The following is a 19,605-nucleotide window of genomic DNA, read 5'->3' on the forward strand; positions in this document are numbered from 1 at the left end:
TTATTACATCCTGCCCAATGTGTGTGTAACTAGGGTTTTTTTCGGCAGTTTTCTCAAAGATCAAGTCCACTTGATCTTTGAGAAAACTGCCGAGATACACAGGCGGGGAAACGCGTCAGTTCCTTATTCAGCTGTGTTTACTTGCACGCCGGCCGGCTGCTGTAAGATCTTCCGACCTCATCACCCTACGGGAAACTGATGATAAGCTAAACCGGATGGTCCCTTAGGGTATTACTCTGACGGCAAGTGGAGGAGGATTATAGTGCCCTGGATCTACTATAATACTATTTTAAGCTTGTCATGACTGATTTACTGGGCTGATTTACCACGGACGTCTTCTGAGAACTAAAAGTCCCACCAGTCAGACAATTAGCCTGGCAAAAGTATTATATTTGGATCAGCGTAACAGCAGGATTATTTACATAAATTACATGTCCGCTGATATTTGAATGTGATAGATATATGCTTGTTTTAAACAACTAATTATATAATAATTGTTCAGGTGCAGCTAACCGGACGCTTATTAGCTTGTTGAAAGGAATTCCTTTTTATTCTTATATTTTAAATATTATTTTATCTTTGTTGTTTTATGTATATTTAAGCTTTTGTTATATTATGGATTAAATAGAAACCCATTTTGCTATCTATCTTTGTCGGCTTATATTAGAACATCAACGCAGCACCTTTAGCGCTGTCTCCTTTTTGTTATTAGTCTTCTTCTGTTTTGGGTCATATTGGGACAGAGTAAATACCACAAGACAGCTGTTTTAGTTACTACCCCCCAGCGCTTTGAATAACCCCCTTCACTTTTTCTTGTTACTTACAGTAGCTCACAAGATCCCCTGTTGGATGGAGGATATAGGGAAATATAGAATACAATTGTGGGTTTGGCGCCACTAGTGTTGATCTTCTAAGCCAGATATGACCCAGCAAATCGTGTGTAAACAATCTTGGGTCAGACACAGGATTTTGGTGGAAAAGGAGTAACAGACTTCCACATGCTAGCATTTGGACCCTTGGAATCTTACCTTCTTTTCTTTTTCCACACTTTCCTTAAATTGGAAACGAGTCCCACTTTTACTGCCCAATTCCAGCCATTTGCCTTTAAACCATTTAATTGTTGGCTTCACTGTCAGCTGACTGGCATCAACACTTGCACATAGAAAAATATCTTTTCCTGTTAAAATAAATATATATATTGCAAGTGAACAAACACATTACTTTTCTAACATATCATCATATTTGATTAATTTTGGTTCACTTATATTGCTTTATTACCAAATAGCCTGGTCGCACTTGGGATTTTGTACTCAGCTCCTACTTGGGTGCGACCTGGCTTGTGGCACTTTTACACTGGCATCTAGACCCGACATAATGCTGGGTGGATGACGTCAGCAGGAGAGACAGGTTCTGAGCCGGGACTGATAGATGAGAGCATTTCCCAGCCCGGGTTTCATCAACCTGGGTTATCCGTTTACACTGCACTGCGAGACGGGTTGAATGACAGCATAAAACTTTACTGACTGCCTTGAGTTTAGGGCAGCATATGATTTCAGTCATGATAGTACTTTCTCCAATTTATTCTGGTCCTTCCAAAATTAACCCAATTTAAAATGAAGGAGCCCATACAAGCTCCGATCCCGGTGGTGCGATGTGTGCTTTGAGGTGCGCACTCCTGCGGCACCTCATCGCAGAATACAAAAAGTATGTGCTGCACATACTTTTTGTACTTGCTTTTCATCACATAGCATTGCATTGCATGCACAAGGCATGCACAAAGCATGCACAAGGCATGCAATGCAATGTGATGGATGCTATTTTAGCCCAGAACGCATGCCGGGATCGGAGCGTGTATGGGCACCTTAAGGCTCATCAACTTATCTATCCTATCATAAATATTCAAACTCCAAATGGTCTTTTGTGCTCCTTATACCACAAGCCTATTCCTGAGAAACTCAATCACGCACAAAGATTAAAATGGTACATATTTAATGTCAGATATCCTCACACTGAAAAAAAAAATGGTCCTGCCCTCCCTGGCTTCAATTAAAGAAACTATTTGGCTCAAAGACAAAATGGAAGCTGTTAAGTTCACTGCCATCTGGTCACCTTGGCTGGACTATCATGGTACATCCCCTCATATAGCTTATCAGCTTTGAGCTGTCAGAAGAATTCTCTCTACTTTCCTTTTATGAGATCGGAATCATTGTGACTGTAATGTCACTACTATATTTCTGTTACATCACTTGTACTTCTGTGTTCACCCTACAAAGCTTCAGCCTAAGATGTACCATATATTTTCTATGTTGTAGCTGATAGTATTATACTATAAATGCAATAATTTACGCCTTTATAAATTCTTGCCATCACTGAAACCTGGCTCTCCTCCTCTGACACCACCTCCCCTGCTGATCTCTCCTATGAAGGGCTCTCCTTCACCCACTAAGTCAGACCTGATGGCCGCCCGGGTGGAGGAGTGGGCATCTTTCTCTCCCTCAACTGCATCCTTCCGTGTCATCCCACCTGAGTACTCCCTCACTTTCTTCATACAATATATGGCTTTTCTACCCCATTCCCCTCTTTGTGGCGGTGATCTACCACACCCCTGGCCACTGCTCACCTTTTTTTGACAATTTTGCTACATGGCATCCACACTTTCTCACATCCGACCTCAGCTTTATGATCTGAGGTGACTTTAACTTTCCTATCCATTGTTACAAGCTGCAGCCACAGCCTGTTTCTGTTTGTCTTGTTTTTATTGTTAGTACCTGCATGCTAGGGTTTCGGATGTATCCCTGTTGTGGAAAACCTGGAATTGGGGTCCTTTGACCCCTCTTCAAGAGGGGGGTACAGTTACGAGCCACCTCCGGCAGGTTGGTGTCATTCATGTTCTGTTTGTAGTTATATGTTCTCCCTGGATCAGCACTCCAGGTTTTGCTGATCCACCTTGCCTGGGTTTTATGCACACTTTGGGTCTTTGGGTGTGGCTGCCTGCTAGGCCTCTGGGTATTTTGGTATTCTCCCAGCTTTGAGAACCTGCCGATTATAGTTTTGTTTAAATCTTGTCAGAGTCTTGTTAAAGTCCTGTTATAGTCTTAGGTTTTCCAGCAGGCACTCCTGCCGGGTGTCCTGTGTCAGTGAACCATTGCTGCAGGCTGAGAGACCCTGTCTGACAGAAATAAGTGCTCCTTCTATCTCCTACAGTTTTTCTGCTATCCAGTTTTAGCATATATCTGTGTGGAGTTATATTGTCTCTCTTACTTATGTTTTTGCCATCCAGCTTTACATGGGTGGTTTTGTATATTATTAACACCTTCATGCATTGTTGCATTTATTAGGTCAGCCAGGACATATTATGTTTAACACCTTCCCGCATTTCTGCACTCATAAATTTAACTGGGAAGTATTATTTCTACGTATAACATCTTTGCATTCACGGGTTTTAGTTATTTTCCCTCTAGTCCGCTCTGGAGGTTTTGGGCACCTTGTTTCCTTGCAAAGTCCTGGTGGCACCGGGGTAGGTGAAGTTTTAGCTCGGCAGGTGCCTATAATCTCTGGAGGGATTAACAGTCAGGGTCAGATTCTAGGCGCTTTGTGGCTGCACCATCTCGGTATCCAAGAGTATCCTAACATGGACATCAATAAGTCTGCCTCCTCTAATCTTGTTGCCCTTTCCACCACCTTCGGACTTTCTCAATGGACCCCCCACCCCCACTCATAATCTCGGACACTCCCTTGACCTTGTCTTCACCTACCATTGTGATCTCTCTAATTTCTCAAATGCCTTCTTTCCACTCTCTGACCACCATCTGCTTTCTTTCATCCACTCAGCCAATCCTCTCCCCTCAAGGCCCAGATGGTGTATTTGGTCTCTTGACCCTGCTATCATGTCCTCTCTGGAGACTTTCTTCTCTCCTCTTTTCACCATGACCTGCCCCTACCAGGCTGCCTAATTTTAAAACTCTTCTCTTTCTTTGCTCTTGCATCAGAGCCCCTTTACTGTGCTCTGATGCTCTAAACTCCAACCCTGGCACCAAAGTAACACGATATTTACAAAAATATGCACATTCTGCTGATGCCTCTGGAGGAAATCTAACTCTCTGGCAGACGTCCTCCATTTCAAGTTTATTCTCTCCTGTTACAGCGCTGTTCTCTCTCTCGCCAAAAAAATCTTTTTTTCCAATCATTCATCTCTTCTCAGTCCTCTAGTACCCGCCATCTCTTTGAAACTCTCAACACTCTCCTTTGCCATCCTCCTCCCCCTTCCATCTTCCCTCACTGCCACTGACATTGCCTCCTTCTTTCTCTCTATAATTGAGATAATCCGACATAATATCTCCCATCCCCCCTCTGCTACCCACTCATCCCAATCATCCTCCCTCTCCAACTAAGCAACTCTGTCCTCCTTCCATCCTACAGATGAGAAAATCCACTTCCTCATCTCATCCTGTCCCCCCTCTACCTGCCCCTTGGACCACCTCCCCTCCTTTCTCCTCACTTCCCTCTCCCCCACTGGCTGCTCCCACCTTGCTCACCTCTTTAACCTATCCCTTTCTACTGGCATCTTATTCTCACCATTCAAACATGCTCTGGTCTCACCTATTCTTAAAAACCAAATGTGGACCCTTTATCTCCCTCTAGCTACTGTCCTATCTCTCTTCTCCCATTCTCCTCCAAACTACTTGAATGGTTGGTTTACAGGCCTCTCACCAGTTACCTCTCTGACCACTCCATCCTTAATCCCCTTCAATCGCCGACTCTACTCCAGTGAGACCGCCCTGGTGAAAGTCCCCAATGACCTGCTGTCAGCCAAATCCAGAGGCCCCTACTCAATACTTATCCTTCTGGATCTCTCAGCTGCCTTTGACACTGTGGATCACCTTCTCCTCCACACACTCCAAAATATTGGCCTCTTTTGCACTGTCCTTGACTGGTTTATCTCTTACCTCACCAACAGTTTGTTCTCAGTGTCTGCCTCTGGCACCACCTCACCGATGACAGTGACACACAACTATACCTCTCCTCTCCTGCTCTTTCCCTCACTCCCAGATTTCTAACTGCCTCTTCACTATTTCCTCCTGGATGTTTGAGCACTCTCTGAAACTCAGTATGGATAAAATTGAACTCCTTATCTTTCCCCCACATAAAGGTACACTCCTGTCAGTTCCAGTTAAACAACATTGCTCGCATCAGGCCTTTTTTCTCTCTCAGAGTGCAACTAATTTTATCGTCCACTCACTAGTCATCCAAAGGCTCGACTACTGCATGTTCTCCTCACTGGCCTTGCTCGTTCCCATCTCACTCGGCTCCAATCTGTCCTTAACTCTGCTTCACTTCTGCAACTTCCCTTCAAAAAAATCTGCACTGGCTCCCACTACCCATGATGCACCCCTTCAGTGGAAGGCCCTCCCTCCCTCCATTAGACTCCCCCGACCTTGCAAAGCTTAAAATGGACACTGAAAACTTACTTATTAATCAAAGCATACCCTTCCGCTGCATATCGTAGTCCTGAGGTTAGTACGATGACCCCTGCCTCATGCCTTCTGCCTGCTTACATCCTACTATCAAGTCACCCCACTTGCTTGCACCTCATGTCATCTGTCTGTCTCCCCTTTCCATTAGATTGTAAGCTCCTCAGAGCAGGGCCCTCTTCCCATTTGTTGTCAAAGCTCTTCTCTTCACATTTCACTTACAGCTCTCCCATACTCAAACACTCAGCGACCATCTTCGTCCACATACTCATCTCCATCTAAGAGTGGACTACCTTTTAAAATCTGGAGGACCTGGAGAGATCTGGACCTGTTACCTGTTGTTTCTGCTTGACCGTGACTCCCGGGACTCATTGTCATTCATGCGTACTTGAGAACTATGTTTACTCTGGTTCTCCACCATCTATGACATTTGCAGAGCCCATCTAATATAGTGTTGGATTGGACCGTATGACCTGATATCCATTTGGGTTAACTTGTGATTTATACCAAGGTGGAGAAGAGGATCCCTGTCCTCTAAAGAGGAGCGTGTGGTATTTATACATCTTTATCTCTCACATTTGAATTAAACAATTAAATTGTACGTTGATCACGTCTTCACTACTTACATCTAAGCTGTAGTGTGTATTGAACTGTGGTGCTCTTTTTACCTGTCCTCTATTTTTGTTATTTATTTACTGTAATGTTAAGTTTTGTCTCCCTGTACTGTTTCATTGTATGGCCATTGTATGGCACTGCAAAACACTTATGGCGCCTTATAAATAAAATATATTAATAATCTACTCAAATCACACCCAAATCAGGCCAAACAATGCTCAGGTTCTAAGCAGGTTACATCCCTTTCTGAGGGAGAGATTTAACATGTATTGCAAATACATTGCATCCCGCCCCTATTCACATGCATACCAGCATTATTAACACCAGTATGTAGCCAAACTCCCATTATAGAGTGGTCCAGGCAAAGAATTTACTTCTGCATTTATGACCTGGAAGTGGTATGCTGGCCCAACAGTCATGATACCGACTGACAGTGTACCGATACTGGAACCCCGAGTGACGATACCCAGGGCAAGTGCAATGGAGCACCTTGCAGGCTCGCTACACTCGCCACAGGTTCTATTTTTCCTCTATGTGGGTCATAGCCCCTGTCAGTAGGAATCTGAACTGTTGGGCATTTTACAGTCAGGATTCCAACTGTCCCTCCGTTATCTAGCACCCCTTATTTGTCACTGTCTAAATGCAAGACATATTGTGAATACATGTACAGCAATGCAAATTCCTTTCCCATAGGGAAAGAAGCTTAGTGAAAACTCTGAGTCAGCTAGCAATATGGCCGGGTTTGTGACACATAGCTATGATTTATCAACATTTATGTGTGTTAAACATCAGAAACAATAAAATTTAAATCGAGTTTAAAATTTAAATCCCTCCACAGTGCACCTCTGGCCTGTGTGTGTAGCGATGTCCCACCAGTGTTTTTGATGCTGTAGATTCGGTCCTCTTCCAGCCGGGACTTGGTCGGTGTGGCATCTGATTCCAAGCCCGGCTCCACAGCGCTGGCTGTGCGCAACTTCAACTTCTGGGTGTGTAGGATCGAGAGACCTTGTGGCCCGGTGTCACGCCCTCTGCTGGCTCCATGCGACTCCCAGCCGGGAGGAGACTTGTTTGAATTGATTGGCGTGTGTTGAGTGTGGTCTATTAATGGTTATGAAATGGCAGATAAAAGGGTTCCTGGGCTGGGAAGCTGCGGGGGGGGGGGGGGGTTTCAAGGAAGATCGGATGCGATACATCACAGATGCGATACATTGTGGGTGCTAAAATAGCACTTGCGATGTACACTGTTGCATCTCATTCCAATATATCATATGTGCTGCATGCTTGATCTACAGCAGGGGTGGCAGTGGAGTAACTACCTAATATGCGCCCCCCCCCCCCCCGCCGCAAAATTTTTGACCCCCCCACCCTTGCCCTCCCCCTCCTCTCGGCGCCCCCCATGCCCGTACCTGCCCGGCCGAATCTGCGGTCACGGTCCCGTCGCCAGCTCCTGCTGCTATAATGAAAACTGACTCTTAGAAAATGGCTGCCCCTTACTGCAGACAGAAAACTGTCTGCAGTATGGGGGCAGCCATTTTCTAAGTGTCAGTTTTCATTATAGCAGCGGGAGCCAGCGACGGGAGACGGGACCATGATGGCAGGCAAGACAGCAGCGGGTAACTATAGCCCCGCAGACCCCCCGCGCCCACATGTTCTCTGCGCCTCCCCGCCACCGCGGGTGCTGCGGAGCTATAGCTACGCGACTGAGGGGTGGCCAAACCTGTCCTCAAGATCTACCAACAGTTCATGTATCTCAGGCAACCTGTGGCTCTATAGTAGGAATGACTGCAGCAGGTTTGAAAATGTGACAGTTAGTAATGACTACAGTTGTGCACCAGCTAGGTGGTTTAGAAATTGTGGACTGTTGGTACTGTAGATCTTGAGGACCGGTTTGGCCACTCTGATCTACAGGATCCAATGCTCATGGGAACGATCACATGTCAAACACATCCGATGTAGATCAATTTCAAGCAATATATATATAGGCCTGATCCATTGAAATCGTGTGAAATCAGCCCAACTCGGACACCTTAACTCAAAAAGTTTACAGATGATTGGCTACCTCGTTTTAGCGATCTTGTGTTTAGACTATGCCTTTTTGTATATTTATATAGGGTTGTGAATAACTAGTTTGTTAATCCAGTGAAATGTGTTTGAAAAAAAAAAGTCAATGAGAATTTATCCTAATTGCTAACGTCAGCAAAGCACTCAACGTATGATACTTATTCAACCACTAGGTGTCACCACTCGATTACGGTCTCTTCGTGGCATACACTTTCTGGAACACAGACTAATAAAGTACAGTATTGGTATTGTACATACCAGCTTCCACATTGACATTTTCTGGTGCCTTCAGAAATAAACCCGTCAGTTCAGGCGCACGATCTTCAGGATTTGTGTCTGCAAATCAAATGAGAAGAGTGCAAATGAGTAGTGTTATAAAAGAGCATTATTATTAGCTGAAAGTATTTATGCATTGTGTATATTAATATACTATGAGTTTATAGCACTATGAATAATAGAAACAGCCCAGTGATGCTGGTATAAAACCCAATCACATCTGCAATGCTGTGTCTGCATTATATCACTGGCCAGCCAGCAGCTATTAAAGGGCTATGTATTATCTTACAGGTTGATCTGTGATGATCCCCCATATCCTCAATACTGACCAGTGTGACACAAGTAATTGAAGTTAAAAATTACATAATTGGGGACTATTACTGTAGGTTGTTTCAATCATTAAGACGTGTAAATACTGCCTAACATTGTTTATAATATAAAATATATAAATGGAATTCCAAATACATAAACAGTGTGTTACCTACAATAGCATTTTATGTCAGCCTCAATAGATATATGAACATTAATATGCAAAGTATGCAGTAAGGTTTGCTTTTCATACACTTCAGTGACATTTCTTTTTCTAGTACAGTAAATGTAGTATTTGGTTCCTATGATGTGACAGGTTTGTTACTGAAATGCTTATCTTGGAGCGTTCCATAGAAGACCATGTCCACACAGGCTTCATTAAATGATATCTTCACCATACATGGAGATCCCAATGTAATAAAGCATTCTGGTGTTGTTCCTTTGATATAGAATCCATCTTAACCCAACAGCATGAGGGGACAAAACGCCATCTTCCGTCAATCCCCAGTCATCTTCAGATGAAGACCTTGATGGAATATTTTTTCACATGTTCCACATAATGATTTGATTGTGATGAAATAATGAATATATTCGAATGTAGCTGCAGTTGATGACTTTATTGGCACTCGATTGTTCTGGATTTCATCTACAACATGTAGTTTCCCTGGATTTGTGGTATAAGTCCTGGAGTTTAGCTACATTTGGTTCTTCTGGTTTTGTTCCCAACAATTCATCTTCAACATATTTGTTATCCTGGTTTTGTTTGGCAAGCTTGGTTATCTGGATTCTCCTGGTTTTCTTTCTGAAGTTTGGTTGTCCTGGATTTTATCTACATCATTTGGATCTTGTGGTTTTATTTATCAATGTTCAATTATCCTGGATTTCATCCAGAGCATTTGGTTCTTCTGGACATCTTCAACTCATCATTTTGACTTCAAGAAATATTTTAAGTACTCTGACAATGGTAATATTTAGTCTGTATGGTGGAAACTTACCATCCGGTGGCAATTCCCCATCTTGGACGTCTGTAAATCAAAGAATGATAAAATAAATAGAAAAATTAATTACAAATGATTGCATTTTAACCATATGCTCTAGACCAGGGTTTTTATTGTACGGTGAAGAATCAGGATGTTCATGGAGAGCTGAAAAAAATGTGGCTTCATGAAACTGAAGGACCCTTGCTTGTCTGGCAGAGTGAACTTTTCTTTCATCATTTATGATGACACCAGATACTACGCATACCGGATTCCAAAATGACTCTTCAATCTCACTTCACAGACTGGCACCCATGGAATCTTCAATGCCTTCACCGATGTCTGATTGGAAAATTTGTCATGCAGTCATGCACATATAGAACAGTATTACAAAGACACATTTAGTGTGACAGAGACAAGACAAACATAGCAGCTTTAACATAACATGTTATTCATTTTAAATGAATTAAATAATATAAAATAATATTGTATATTATAATATATTATTATATTTTAACAAAGCCAGATGAACACAATATAAATTACAAACATTGAACAACGTCACACTACAATTAAGACAAATTCAACTACTTTATAATTAATTATTTATTTTTGTAATTAATTGGAGGTCAGTATTTGCTAGATGAAATTATTTTGTTATATTACAAATTAGGATAGAAATGACACCATCCAGTTCATCAGCATACCCCCCAACTGCCCGTTTTTCGCGGGACAAACCCAGTATTTTGGGGTGGTCCTGCTCCCCGCCTGGGACCACCAGTGTCCCGCAGCAGGGGGGAGGGGGCACTTGGAAGTCCCCCCAGCCTTAACGGTATAGACGCTGTGCGCACAGTGTCTATTCAGCATCGCAGGCGGGCAGAAAATGGAGGCGTGGCCAGAGGACACATCATCCGCGAGGCCATGCCCCCTTTTCATAGGCAACACCCCTTTTTCGGCCGCTCACACGGCTCCATCGAGCGAGTGTCCCGTTTTAAACTTTACAAAAGTTGGGAGGTATGCATTAGTATTAATAAAAAAAGATTTGTTTTAGCAAAAGGGACATTTTTATCTTACACATATAAGACACATACAGCATGCATAGAAAAGCCCATCAGTACTGGTTATTAGAATAGGATTTGTGATGTTAAAGGCATTGTAATAGTTTCAGTGGGGACATTTCTGGAAACTACTGCACTTGATAGCATTAATCCAGTGTTTATTTCTCTTTGTAAACGGAAAAACAAAATGACAAGATAAATCGTATTATGGGGTCGATTCAGACTCCTTCTTAAGGGCCGAATTCGTCCCCAATATTCAGGGTTTGTGCAATCCCGGGAGTGAATGGAGTTGCAAGGGGAGTCAGCAGGGGAACGCCCAGCGTTTTATGGGCGTGCTCATATAAACTCTGGGCCTTTCCCTGCTTGGGGAGGGTGGTTGACATCACATGACATCAGCGCCCACCCCGAATTTGGAGGACAGTGTGTAAATGTAAAGTCCAGGCTGACTTTTCATTACAAACGGCACAAAAATCATTAGATGGTGAGCGACCATCAAATGATTTTTCATTCGGGTCATTTGCTTCCACGGACCCCCTGCCAAGGGGGGTGTCACGGGAGACTGGCCACATTCCAGAAGGCTTGCCTCCCTTTCTGGGGCTGGGAGAGGGACCCGATTTCCAGGCAACCCTGACGTTTACATTGGCTGCCTGTTTATGCCAAGATTTAATGATAAATCCTAATACTCAAATAAAGGACTTCCAATGATTTTCACCTTCAAAGACATTATTTTTAGTCTTTTATGTGCTCTGATTCCCTTCATTGTCTCATCTGAATTATCTTTCATTGTCACCTTGTCCACAACTAACATTTTAAAGGCCGCCATTTAATCTACACTCTTTAATTACCATATGTAGGCTATTTGCCCCTTTCAGATGCCACCATCTTTTTAAAGGAAATAGTTCTTAATCCAGACTTATACATCAACTACAAAGTATGTCCTTTCTCCAAATATTAAGCGTGCAGCCACATTTTTTTCACTTACATAACACATTGTCTTAGGACATTCTTAACAAGACAATCAGACAATATTTTGGACATATTGAACACTGTATCACCTACCTGTACATACTGAACAACTCTGTATACACATGGACAACATATACATTTACAGTACACAGAATGGACTTACAATAAACTGTTGCTCTAAAGTTTGTACTAATAAAATAAAACCAACATATAAAGCACAAATATAAAGCACAATCCATGGACTTTAAGCTGTGCACTGATGCTGACAATAAAAGCAGTAAAATCATCACAACACGGTTCATAATTGCAATCAGTGTCAGTTTTATTAGAATTTTTAATAAAACCTGAAAACATTTATATTCCTGAGTTGTGCTTCAAAGTAAGTTAACTTCAGGTGGTTCTTCTTACAGCAATCCAGCTGTGGTGCCACCAACAAGACTTAAACATAACAAAAAAGAAGCAGTCAATTGATCAAAATGCAAAAGCTGGAAAGTTTTGACTTTCGCTGGTGATATAATATGTTTTGTTTTCTGTTCATGTTAATGTCATTTCCACCTCTGATAACCTCCCCCATATTAACTGTTGCTCCCTCATGCTTTTGCATATGGAAAGATTTTTATTAAGTATCATGGTGGCACTTGTAAGGAGGTGATACATGTTAAGTCAAAACCCTCTCAGGATGGCATTAACAGAACAATTTTGATTACATAAATTATTTATTCCAGTGATGGTCTTTGAACTTAATAAGTCTATTACTGTGCCCTGACATAAAATGAATGTTATTTTATGGGGGAACAAATAGTAGATCCAATGTAACATATCTGCTCCTATATTTTAGCCATGAAAGTTGGGCGTTTTAGTTTTTAGTTTTTATTATTCTAGCTAGACTAACCCTCATTGCAGTGGCGTAAGTTCGTCCCAGTTGCCCAGAGGCCGCCCAAATAGGGAATGCCTGCGTTTTCTGGAACACTATAAAAAACATAGGGTTACCGCTGCCAGACAGTAGCAGGGCAAAGGCTATCCTTCTCTGGCTATCTTTGGACTGGTGGCTTGTGCATGAGCACAATCAGTGGCGGCTCTTACCGTTTTGGAGGAGGGTGGCTGCCGCAATGCGGGCCCCCCGTTTGCTGCCGCTGCCACCGCCGTGTTCCTCAGCCGCCATTCCTTTGCACGGGTCTAGTGCTTGCGCAGTAACTTCATACATACTGCACATGCGCTGGCCCAAGCCTCCATGGGCTGCCTTTGCAGCAGCCCCCGGAGGCTTAATCAGGTTCCCAAACCCGGCGCATGTGCAGTATCGTCCATGATATTGCGCATGCACAGAACCCTTTTGGGGGCTTTCGTGCATTTGCGCACAGAGAGGCATCCCAAGGGGGGGAACACCTCCCAATGTGACTGCCTTGAATGACTGGCAGGTCCGACTTCCAATAGGAAGTCACTGCCAGTCACATTGAAGCCAGAGCAGTCTCACAGATTGCATCTGGCTTCACTTTAAGCAGAGACAGTAGTGGATTTTACCTGGGGAGGCTGCAGCCCTGCAGCCCATAGGTAAAAACCGCCACTGAGCACAATGTTCCGTGCGCATGCCCGATCATCCGATAATTGCTCGTGCTGCAAATTTGCAGCATGGCGAACAAGTCTGAATAGGGCCCTTCCAACCTTCTCACAACTCAACTTCATTACAGTTTCAGCCTACATCAACCAAATGGACGTCCCTGCTCTCAGCTCTACATTAACACTGCAATCTGCCTTCAAGGTTTCAAGAAAAATGGTGCTCCACAGCAACAAGCAGCTATATCTCATACATGCTGCGCACATCTAATGTACATGATAAATAAATAAATCTTCTGCCATGGCTGGTAGGTAGATCTCAGCTGCCTTGGTGATTAACAATTTCATAAATCAAGCAAAAAAAATAACTATTTAGGTACACACCAATGAAAGTCATTGGCAACAAATCATCCCTTTAGTCACCTTCTGGAGAGCTTACCTTTCGGCTCTTCTTTTGGGGCCTCTTTTGGAGCTTCTTTGGCTGCCGGTTTTGCAGCTGGTTTTGCAGGTCCAGGTCCCTTTTTAATGGCTGTTGAAAAATGAGAAAATACTTGTCAAAAGTTTAGTCTTTGGCTAGTTCATATAAGTTGTGAAACATGTCCCTCAGTACTTAGCAACATGATCATTAAAAGGATTTAATGATCCACTTGGCAAGGCATAAAAATATTAAATGTTAAGTATTATTTGTTTTCCATTGCAAATGACGTTACACCTTGTGAAAACGCTTTTCTTTTACCTGTCTGAAAGGCTGATCAAGTACCGTAACATTATTCTCAGTTTTCATTACCAATTGCCTATTGGTGATCAGGATGATAGATGATTAATGTTCAACCATGTCAGCATTATGGTGTTGACACATCTTATTAAAAGCGTGCCAACCATCCACACTGTGTGATGGCTTTCAATCTCAGAAAGATGCTCCGGCAATTAGAATATTAATAAACAATTTAATTTTGGTCGTTTATAAGCTGTGTACAAATGATGCGATTCTGGATATCGATCTTGTCTACATAGTCAGTTAGTCAGAATTGCACAGTACTAAGCCACATTTGATGCAAATTTGATCCCGAAGTGCACCCATATTTAGTCAGTATCGAATAGAAATATAGATTGTGCAGGCAAGTCTATCTCGACTATCTCACCTCTAGCATGTATTTGGCCTAGGGCCAAATTGCAAAGGGCATACACAGGGGCGTCTAAGCGATCTGATTAGATTGCTTAGAAAAGGAGCAGATGTATGCCCTGCAGCAATGCAGGTATCTCCGACCGGGTAAGCCAGTGCTTGCGCTGGCTTTCCACAGATAACAGGGCTTTACCTATTATAAAAATAGGCATAGCCCATTTAATACGAATGCTCAGCACATCGCTCAGCAAAAAAAAATCCGGGTCACCCCGTGTCTATGGGGCTTCAATCTAAAGCACATATAAAGTGCAGTTAGTCAAACTCAAAGTCAAAATTGGATAGTTAAAACCTGCCATGAGACAGAATCTAACCGTGTGTCTAGTATCTACACCTTTAGGTAGTGCTTTGTTTAGGAAATGATATATAATAACAAATATTGTAAATGAAAGACCCAAGGAGCAAACACAAATAGACTAGCAGGGTGGGCAGTGGAGGAACTAGCGACTCGTAGGCCCAGGTGCAAGCATATGCTTTCTGCCTCAAGCAACCCCTACCTTCCAACTTCTAATCCATAGGAAACGGGTTGATATTCAAGGGAGAATATCAGGAAAGAAACTCCCGGGTGGGGCACTGCCTTCTATAATATAAACGTATCAGTCTAAAATATCAACTTTATTAATACTAAAATTGATCCTGTTAATGGATCAAGAGACGAACATGAGACGAGGACATACAGATAACATGAATAGAAAAAATTGAGAAAAGATCGTGAAAATATGATATCTGGGTCTGAAAATGGGCTAAATGCCTCTGTTCAATATGGCTGTAATATCAGCGTATTCCTGTAAAGGATTATTTCAGACTAAGCACGTCTTCAATTAACCATATTGGTTATCATAAACACATATCTAATAAATGCGTAACAAATGGCACACTGTCTGGCAGTACAACTTATTGTTATCTTAATTACTTTCTAATGGTCGAAAACTGTGTGTAATCTCACTCTAATTGGACTGCAAGATCCAAGAGAAATTGAGAATTGTGGTGAAGAACCTGGGTTGAAAATGCTCGCCTAGTGGCTGCTGCCTGTGCATATGATGGCAACCGGACAACTGCACAGTTGAGCGGACTCTGCGAGCGTCACAGGTACAGGAGTTAAGACAAAAAGGAGGTTTCTGCTGTCTCCAGGGGTGACCAACCTGGCCCTGTTATACAGTGACAGCGCAGAGTCAGGTAATGGGTCCCCTGGGGATGAGAGAACCCCGACTATGGGAGATGCCAGAAAAGAAGAGCAATTTCACTTTAATCCCAGGTATACGCTACTGTCCAGTGTGTACGCATGTAGACGTAGTGAACAATGGTTGAGCGGTATATCTGGGTAGTGAATTGCAGAAGGAAGCACAGGGTGCACTCTGGTATTGTTCCTAGTGGGTCGCTGCTATACCGTGCAAAGGTAGTAAAAAAGGAGGAGATTTCAGAAGATGCACAATCTGTACTTCACATAAGACTGAATATCTTGCTCTAATTGGCCGCAAGCCCAAGAAAGAAATGGGCTAACAAAAATTGATACAACTCCCAGTCAGATGGATATCTATGATAGAATATACACAATGGTTTAGAATGCAGTCCTGGTCTGTAGTCTTGTGTCGGCACACACTATGTGTCGACCTTACCCAAATACACTATATTCAATGTTGAAATTTTTGATGAATGGAGGGAACAAGTCCCACGTATGTGACAGGGTGAGAATATATATGAAGGAAAGAATCCCCGGTACTTGTTTCCTATCTGGGCGCCCACGATCAAAATCGCGGTGATCGGGGGTAAAAATCGCGGTGATCGCGGTCATCGCGGGCATCGCGGGTAAAATTGGATGGTCGCGATGCCCGCGATGACCGCGATCACCGCGATTTTCCCATAGGGAACAATGTTAAAAAGGCTGATTGACCGCGATTTCACTGTTAAATGGCTCAATTGACCCGATTTGGCCATATTAACCCTGAATTAGGCCCAATTAACCCTTAAATGTCCCCCCCAATTTTTGACGCCACCCCACGATCGACGCCAACCCGAAGCGTGGCGAGCGCAGCGAGCCCGCGAGGGGCGGCGGTACGCGTCCTCCGACCTTTTCATGCCCTACTATCCACTAGGGCGTGGTGTGAGAATATAATAGTGTGGCGAGCGCAGCGAGCCACCGAGCCCGAAGCGTGGCGAGCGCAGCGAGCCCCGCGAGGGGACGCGGATACCTTCACTGTGAAGGCCGCGAGGGGACGCGCATAATTGTGAAGGTATCCGCGTGCGCTCGCCACGCTTCGGGCTCGGTGGCTCGCTGCGCTCGCCACACTATTATATTCTCACACCACGCCCTAGTGGATAGTAGGGCATGAAAAGGTCGGAGGACGCGTACCGCCGCCCCTCGCGGGCTCGCTGCGCTCGCCACGCTTCGGGTTGGCGTCGATCGTGGGGTGGCGTCAAAAATTGGGGGGGACATTTAAGGGTTAATGGGCTCTGTGGCCCATTTAACATTGATTCCTATGGCCAAATCGGGTGGATTGAGGCATTTAACAGTAAAATCGGGTCCATCGCGGCTTTTAACATTGATTCCTATGGGAAATCGTGAGCATCGCGGGTACATTTATGGCCGGCCGCGACGCGACCGACACGATTTCCAAGTTTAACATTGGTTTCAATGGGAAATCGCGGGCATCGCGTCGGTCGCGTCGCGGCCATACATAAATGTACCCGCGATGCCCGCGACGGGCGCCCAGATAGGAAACAAGTACCGAATCCCCTATAAATACGGAGTCACACTTTAAAACCTTAAGTCAATCAATACATTCAAATATAGCATAAACTGGTATAGGCAGGGTGACAGGGTGGGGTAATTGGAGAGAGAAATCCTCCATGCAATACAGGTTCACAATTTAGTGCATACAACTCCCAGTCAGATGGATATCTATGATGGAATATACACAATAGTTTAGAATGCAGTCCTGGTCTGTAGTCTTGTGTCGGCACACACTATGTGTCGACCTTACCCAAATACACTATGTTCAATGTTGAAATTTTTTAAATGGAGGGAACAAGTCCCACGTATGTGACAGGGTGAAAATATATCTGAAGGAAAGAATCCCCTATAAATACGGAGTCACACTTTAAAACCTAAGGTAGATCAATACATTTAAATATGGCATCAACTGGTATAGGCAGGGTGACAGGGTGAGGTAATTGGAGAGAGAAATCCTCCATGCAATACGGGTTCACAATTTAGTGCCTAGGTGAATCAACATGTGATATCAATAAATATAGGTAGGGGGTTGTATTGCCATAACCCTGTAATTCCAACCATTAAAAAGCAGATAATGACAGTATTGCCCTGAGGGCTGTTGGTAACTCACAGACACCGGTTCCCGGGTGCAGCACTGGGAAGTCTGTCTATCCGATAGCAAAATCCCCCAGTGTGTACACTCAGATACTGCTGGCTGCAATTGGTCGGTAAAGGTGAAGAAGAAAGTTTTTTGTAGTAGTAAATCTGTAAGTTGTCACGATAATAATAAATGGACAGTCTTGGTATAGAAGTAAAAGGTAAGCAGGTGTGGACTCCGTTGTGCCTCTCCACAGTCTGTGAGGCAGGCGGTGTGCACCGAGATTGCTGCAGAGATCTTATCAGCAGTACGGTGCCCCGTCCAAGAGGTAGTCCTCACAGCGGTAAGCATCCACTGTGTGCGGCGGTGGTGAATGCGGTGGTGAATGAACAGAGCCGCCGGCGATGTAACTCAAACAGCTGTGTTAGCGTTTAGAAGGTGCACACGCTGTCCGGAATATCGCGCTGTCAGGGCAGTAGTAGTAGCCAAGTAGATATGTGTGAAGCGTGCAGGGTCCCGCTTGTACACAGCGGGGTCCTAGGACACCGAGACGTACGTTTCACTTAGGAAGCTTTCTCAATCGGTGTAGAGGTGTGCTCTGGCGTTCAGTATTTAAATGATTCTTAGCCAATCCCAAATGGGGGCAGGTGAAAAATGGGAGGGAGTAGGATCTGAGCCTAATTGGAAGTGCATGTTGAGGCTAAAAAGCATCCTGAAATAAGTTAAATGGAAGGTTTCTAATTAATTGATTAATTGATAAATACATTTAACAGATGGAAGGAGGAAGGAAAAGGAAGGTGAAAGGGTATTGACTGGGAGAAATGATTATGTTTGATTTTCAGAACAGCGTAGAATTCTTATAATAATTATGACCTTATTAAACCCCGTAGGGAGAATATATGTGGCGAAATTAATTAATTAATTGTATGAGATGGAGGTAAAAAGTCCCCAGAACAGTAGAAGCACTAGCTAAAAACATATATGCGTATATATGGTAGGAAGTGCTGCATGCTAGGCACAGTATTGCATTGGCATTTAATATTATGATTGATAATACATATATCATGAGGATGTTTGTTCATAAACTCATTGTACTTACCATACTCCCCGGGAGCACCTCCACAACGAGATTATAACATAATTTACTCACTCACATGTTGACTGGAGTTTAACCTCTGTTAGCAAATCAGTCCTGTGCACCTGGCCCCCATCCCCTCCCCCTTTCCCCATTTTTCCAACTTCTAATCCATGACAGAAGGGACATCAATGCGCTGTAGGCATGCACCCAAAGTCAGTGAAAAATAAAAGCCAACCCCATATTATACATCCCCATTTTAAACATTTCTACACATATCAGCACTGACAACTGACCCCCCACCTTCCCCATTCTCTGCTGTCCCCATCTCCAATATGTTCATTGTGCCCTGAGCGGTCTCTTACCTCCTTCTCAGAGACAGGGCCTGTGCTGTGCGTGCTGCGCAGCTAGCTGGAGTCTGGACTCAGAGCCGCAGGGTGCTGCTGCGGGCGGGTGCGCGTAACAACTCCCGTGGGCTATTGTATTATGGCCGCGTACAGTGCTTCTGCGCATGTGCCCGAGAAACCAACAGCAATGTGCGATCATGAAAGCTGCTGCCGCAGCATGTTGTTAGGGCCAATAAAGGAGGACATAAAGGAGGACAGAACTTTCAAAAGAAGGACTGTCCTCCCTAAGTGCCAGATGTATCAAGTTTCACAAAATGATAAAATGGATAGTGGTAAACAGCCAGCCAATCAGATTCTACCTGTCATGTTACAGGCTGGGTTTGAAAAATAACAGGTAAGAGCTGGTTGGCA

At 43.7% G+C, this 19,605-nt stretch overlaps 1 protein-coding gene across 1 annotated transcript in view; it reads right to left on the reverse strand.

Moving 5' to 3' along the window:
* Window positions 1-19,190, reverse strand: part of MYBPC2 (myosin binding protein C2) — a 98,429-nt gene extending 79,239 nt beyond the window's left edge. The window contains exons 1-5 of the mRNA XM_083161506.1: window positions 19,151-19,190; window positions 13,724-13,813; window positions 9,728-9,757; window positions 8,406-8,483; window positions 1,029-1,177 (exon numbers count right to left, since the gene is read on the reverse strand). Of these exons, the coding sequence (XP_083017632.1) occupies window positions 1,029-1,177; window positions 8,406-8,483; window positions 9,728-9,757; window positions 13,724-13,813; window positions 19,151-19,190 (387 nt within the window). The remainder of the gene's footprint in view (window positions 1-1,028; window positions 1,178-8,405; window positions 8,484-9,727; window positions 9,758-13,723; window positions 13,814-19,150) is intronic.
* Window positions 19,191-19,605: the final 415 nt, after the last annotated feature.

The sequence above is a fragment of the Crinia signifera genome, chromosome 19 (assembly GCF_055691185.1).
Source record: "Crinia signifera chromosome 19, ASM5569118v1, whole genome shotgun sequence".
Lineage (NCBI taxonomy): Eukaryota > Metazoa > Chordata > Amphibia > Anura > Myobatrachidae > Crinia > Crinia signifera.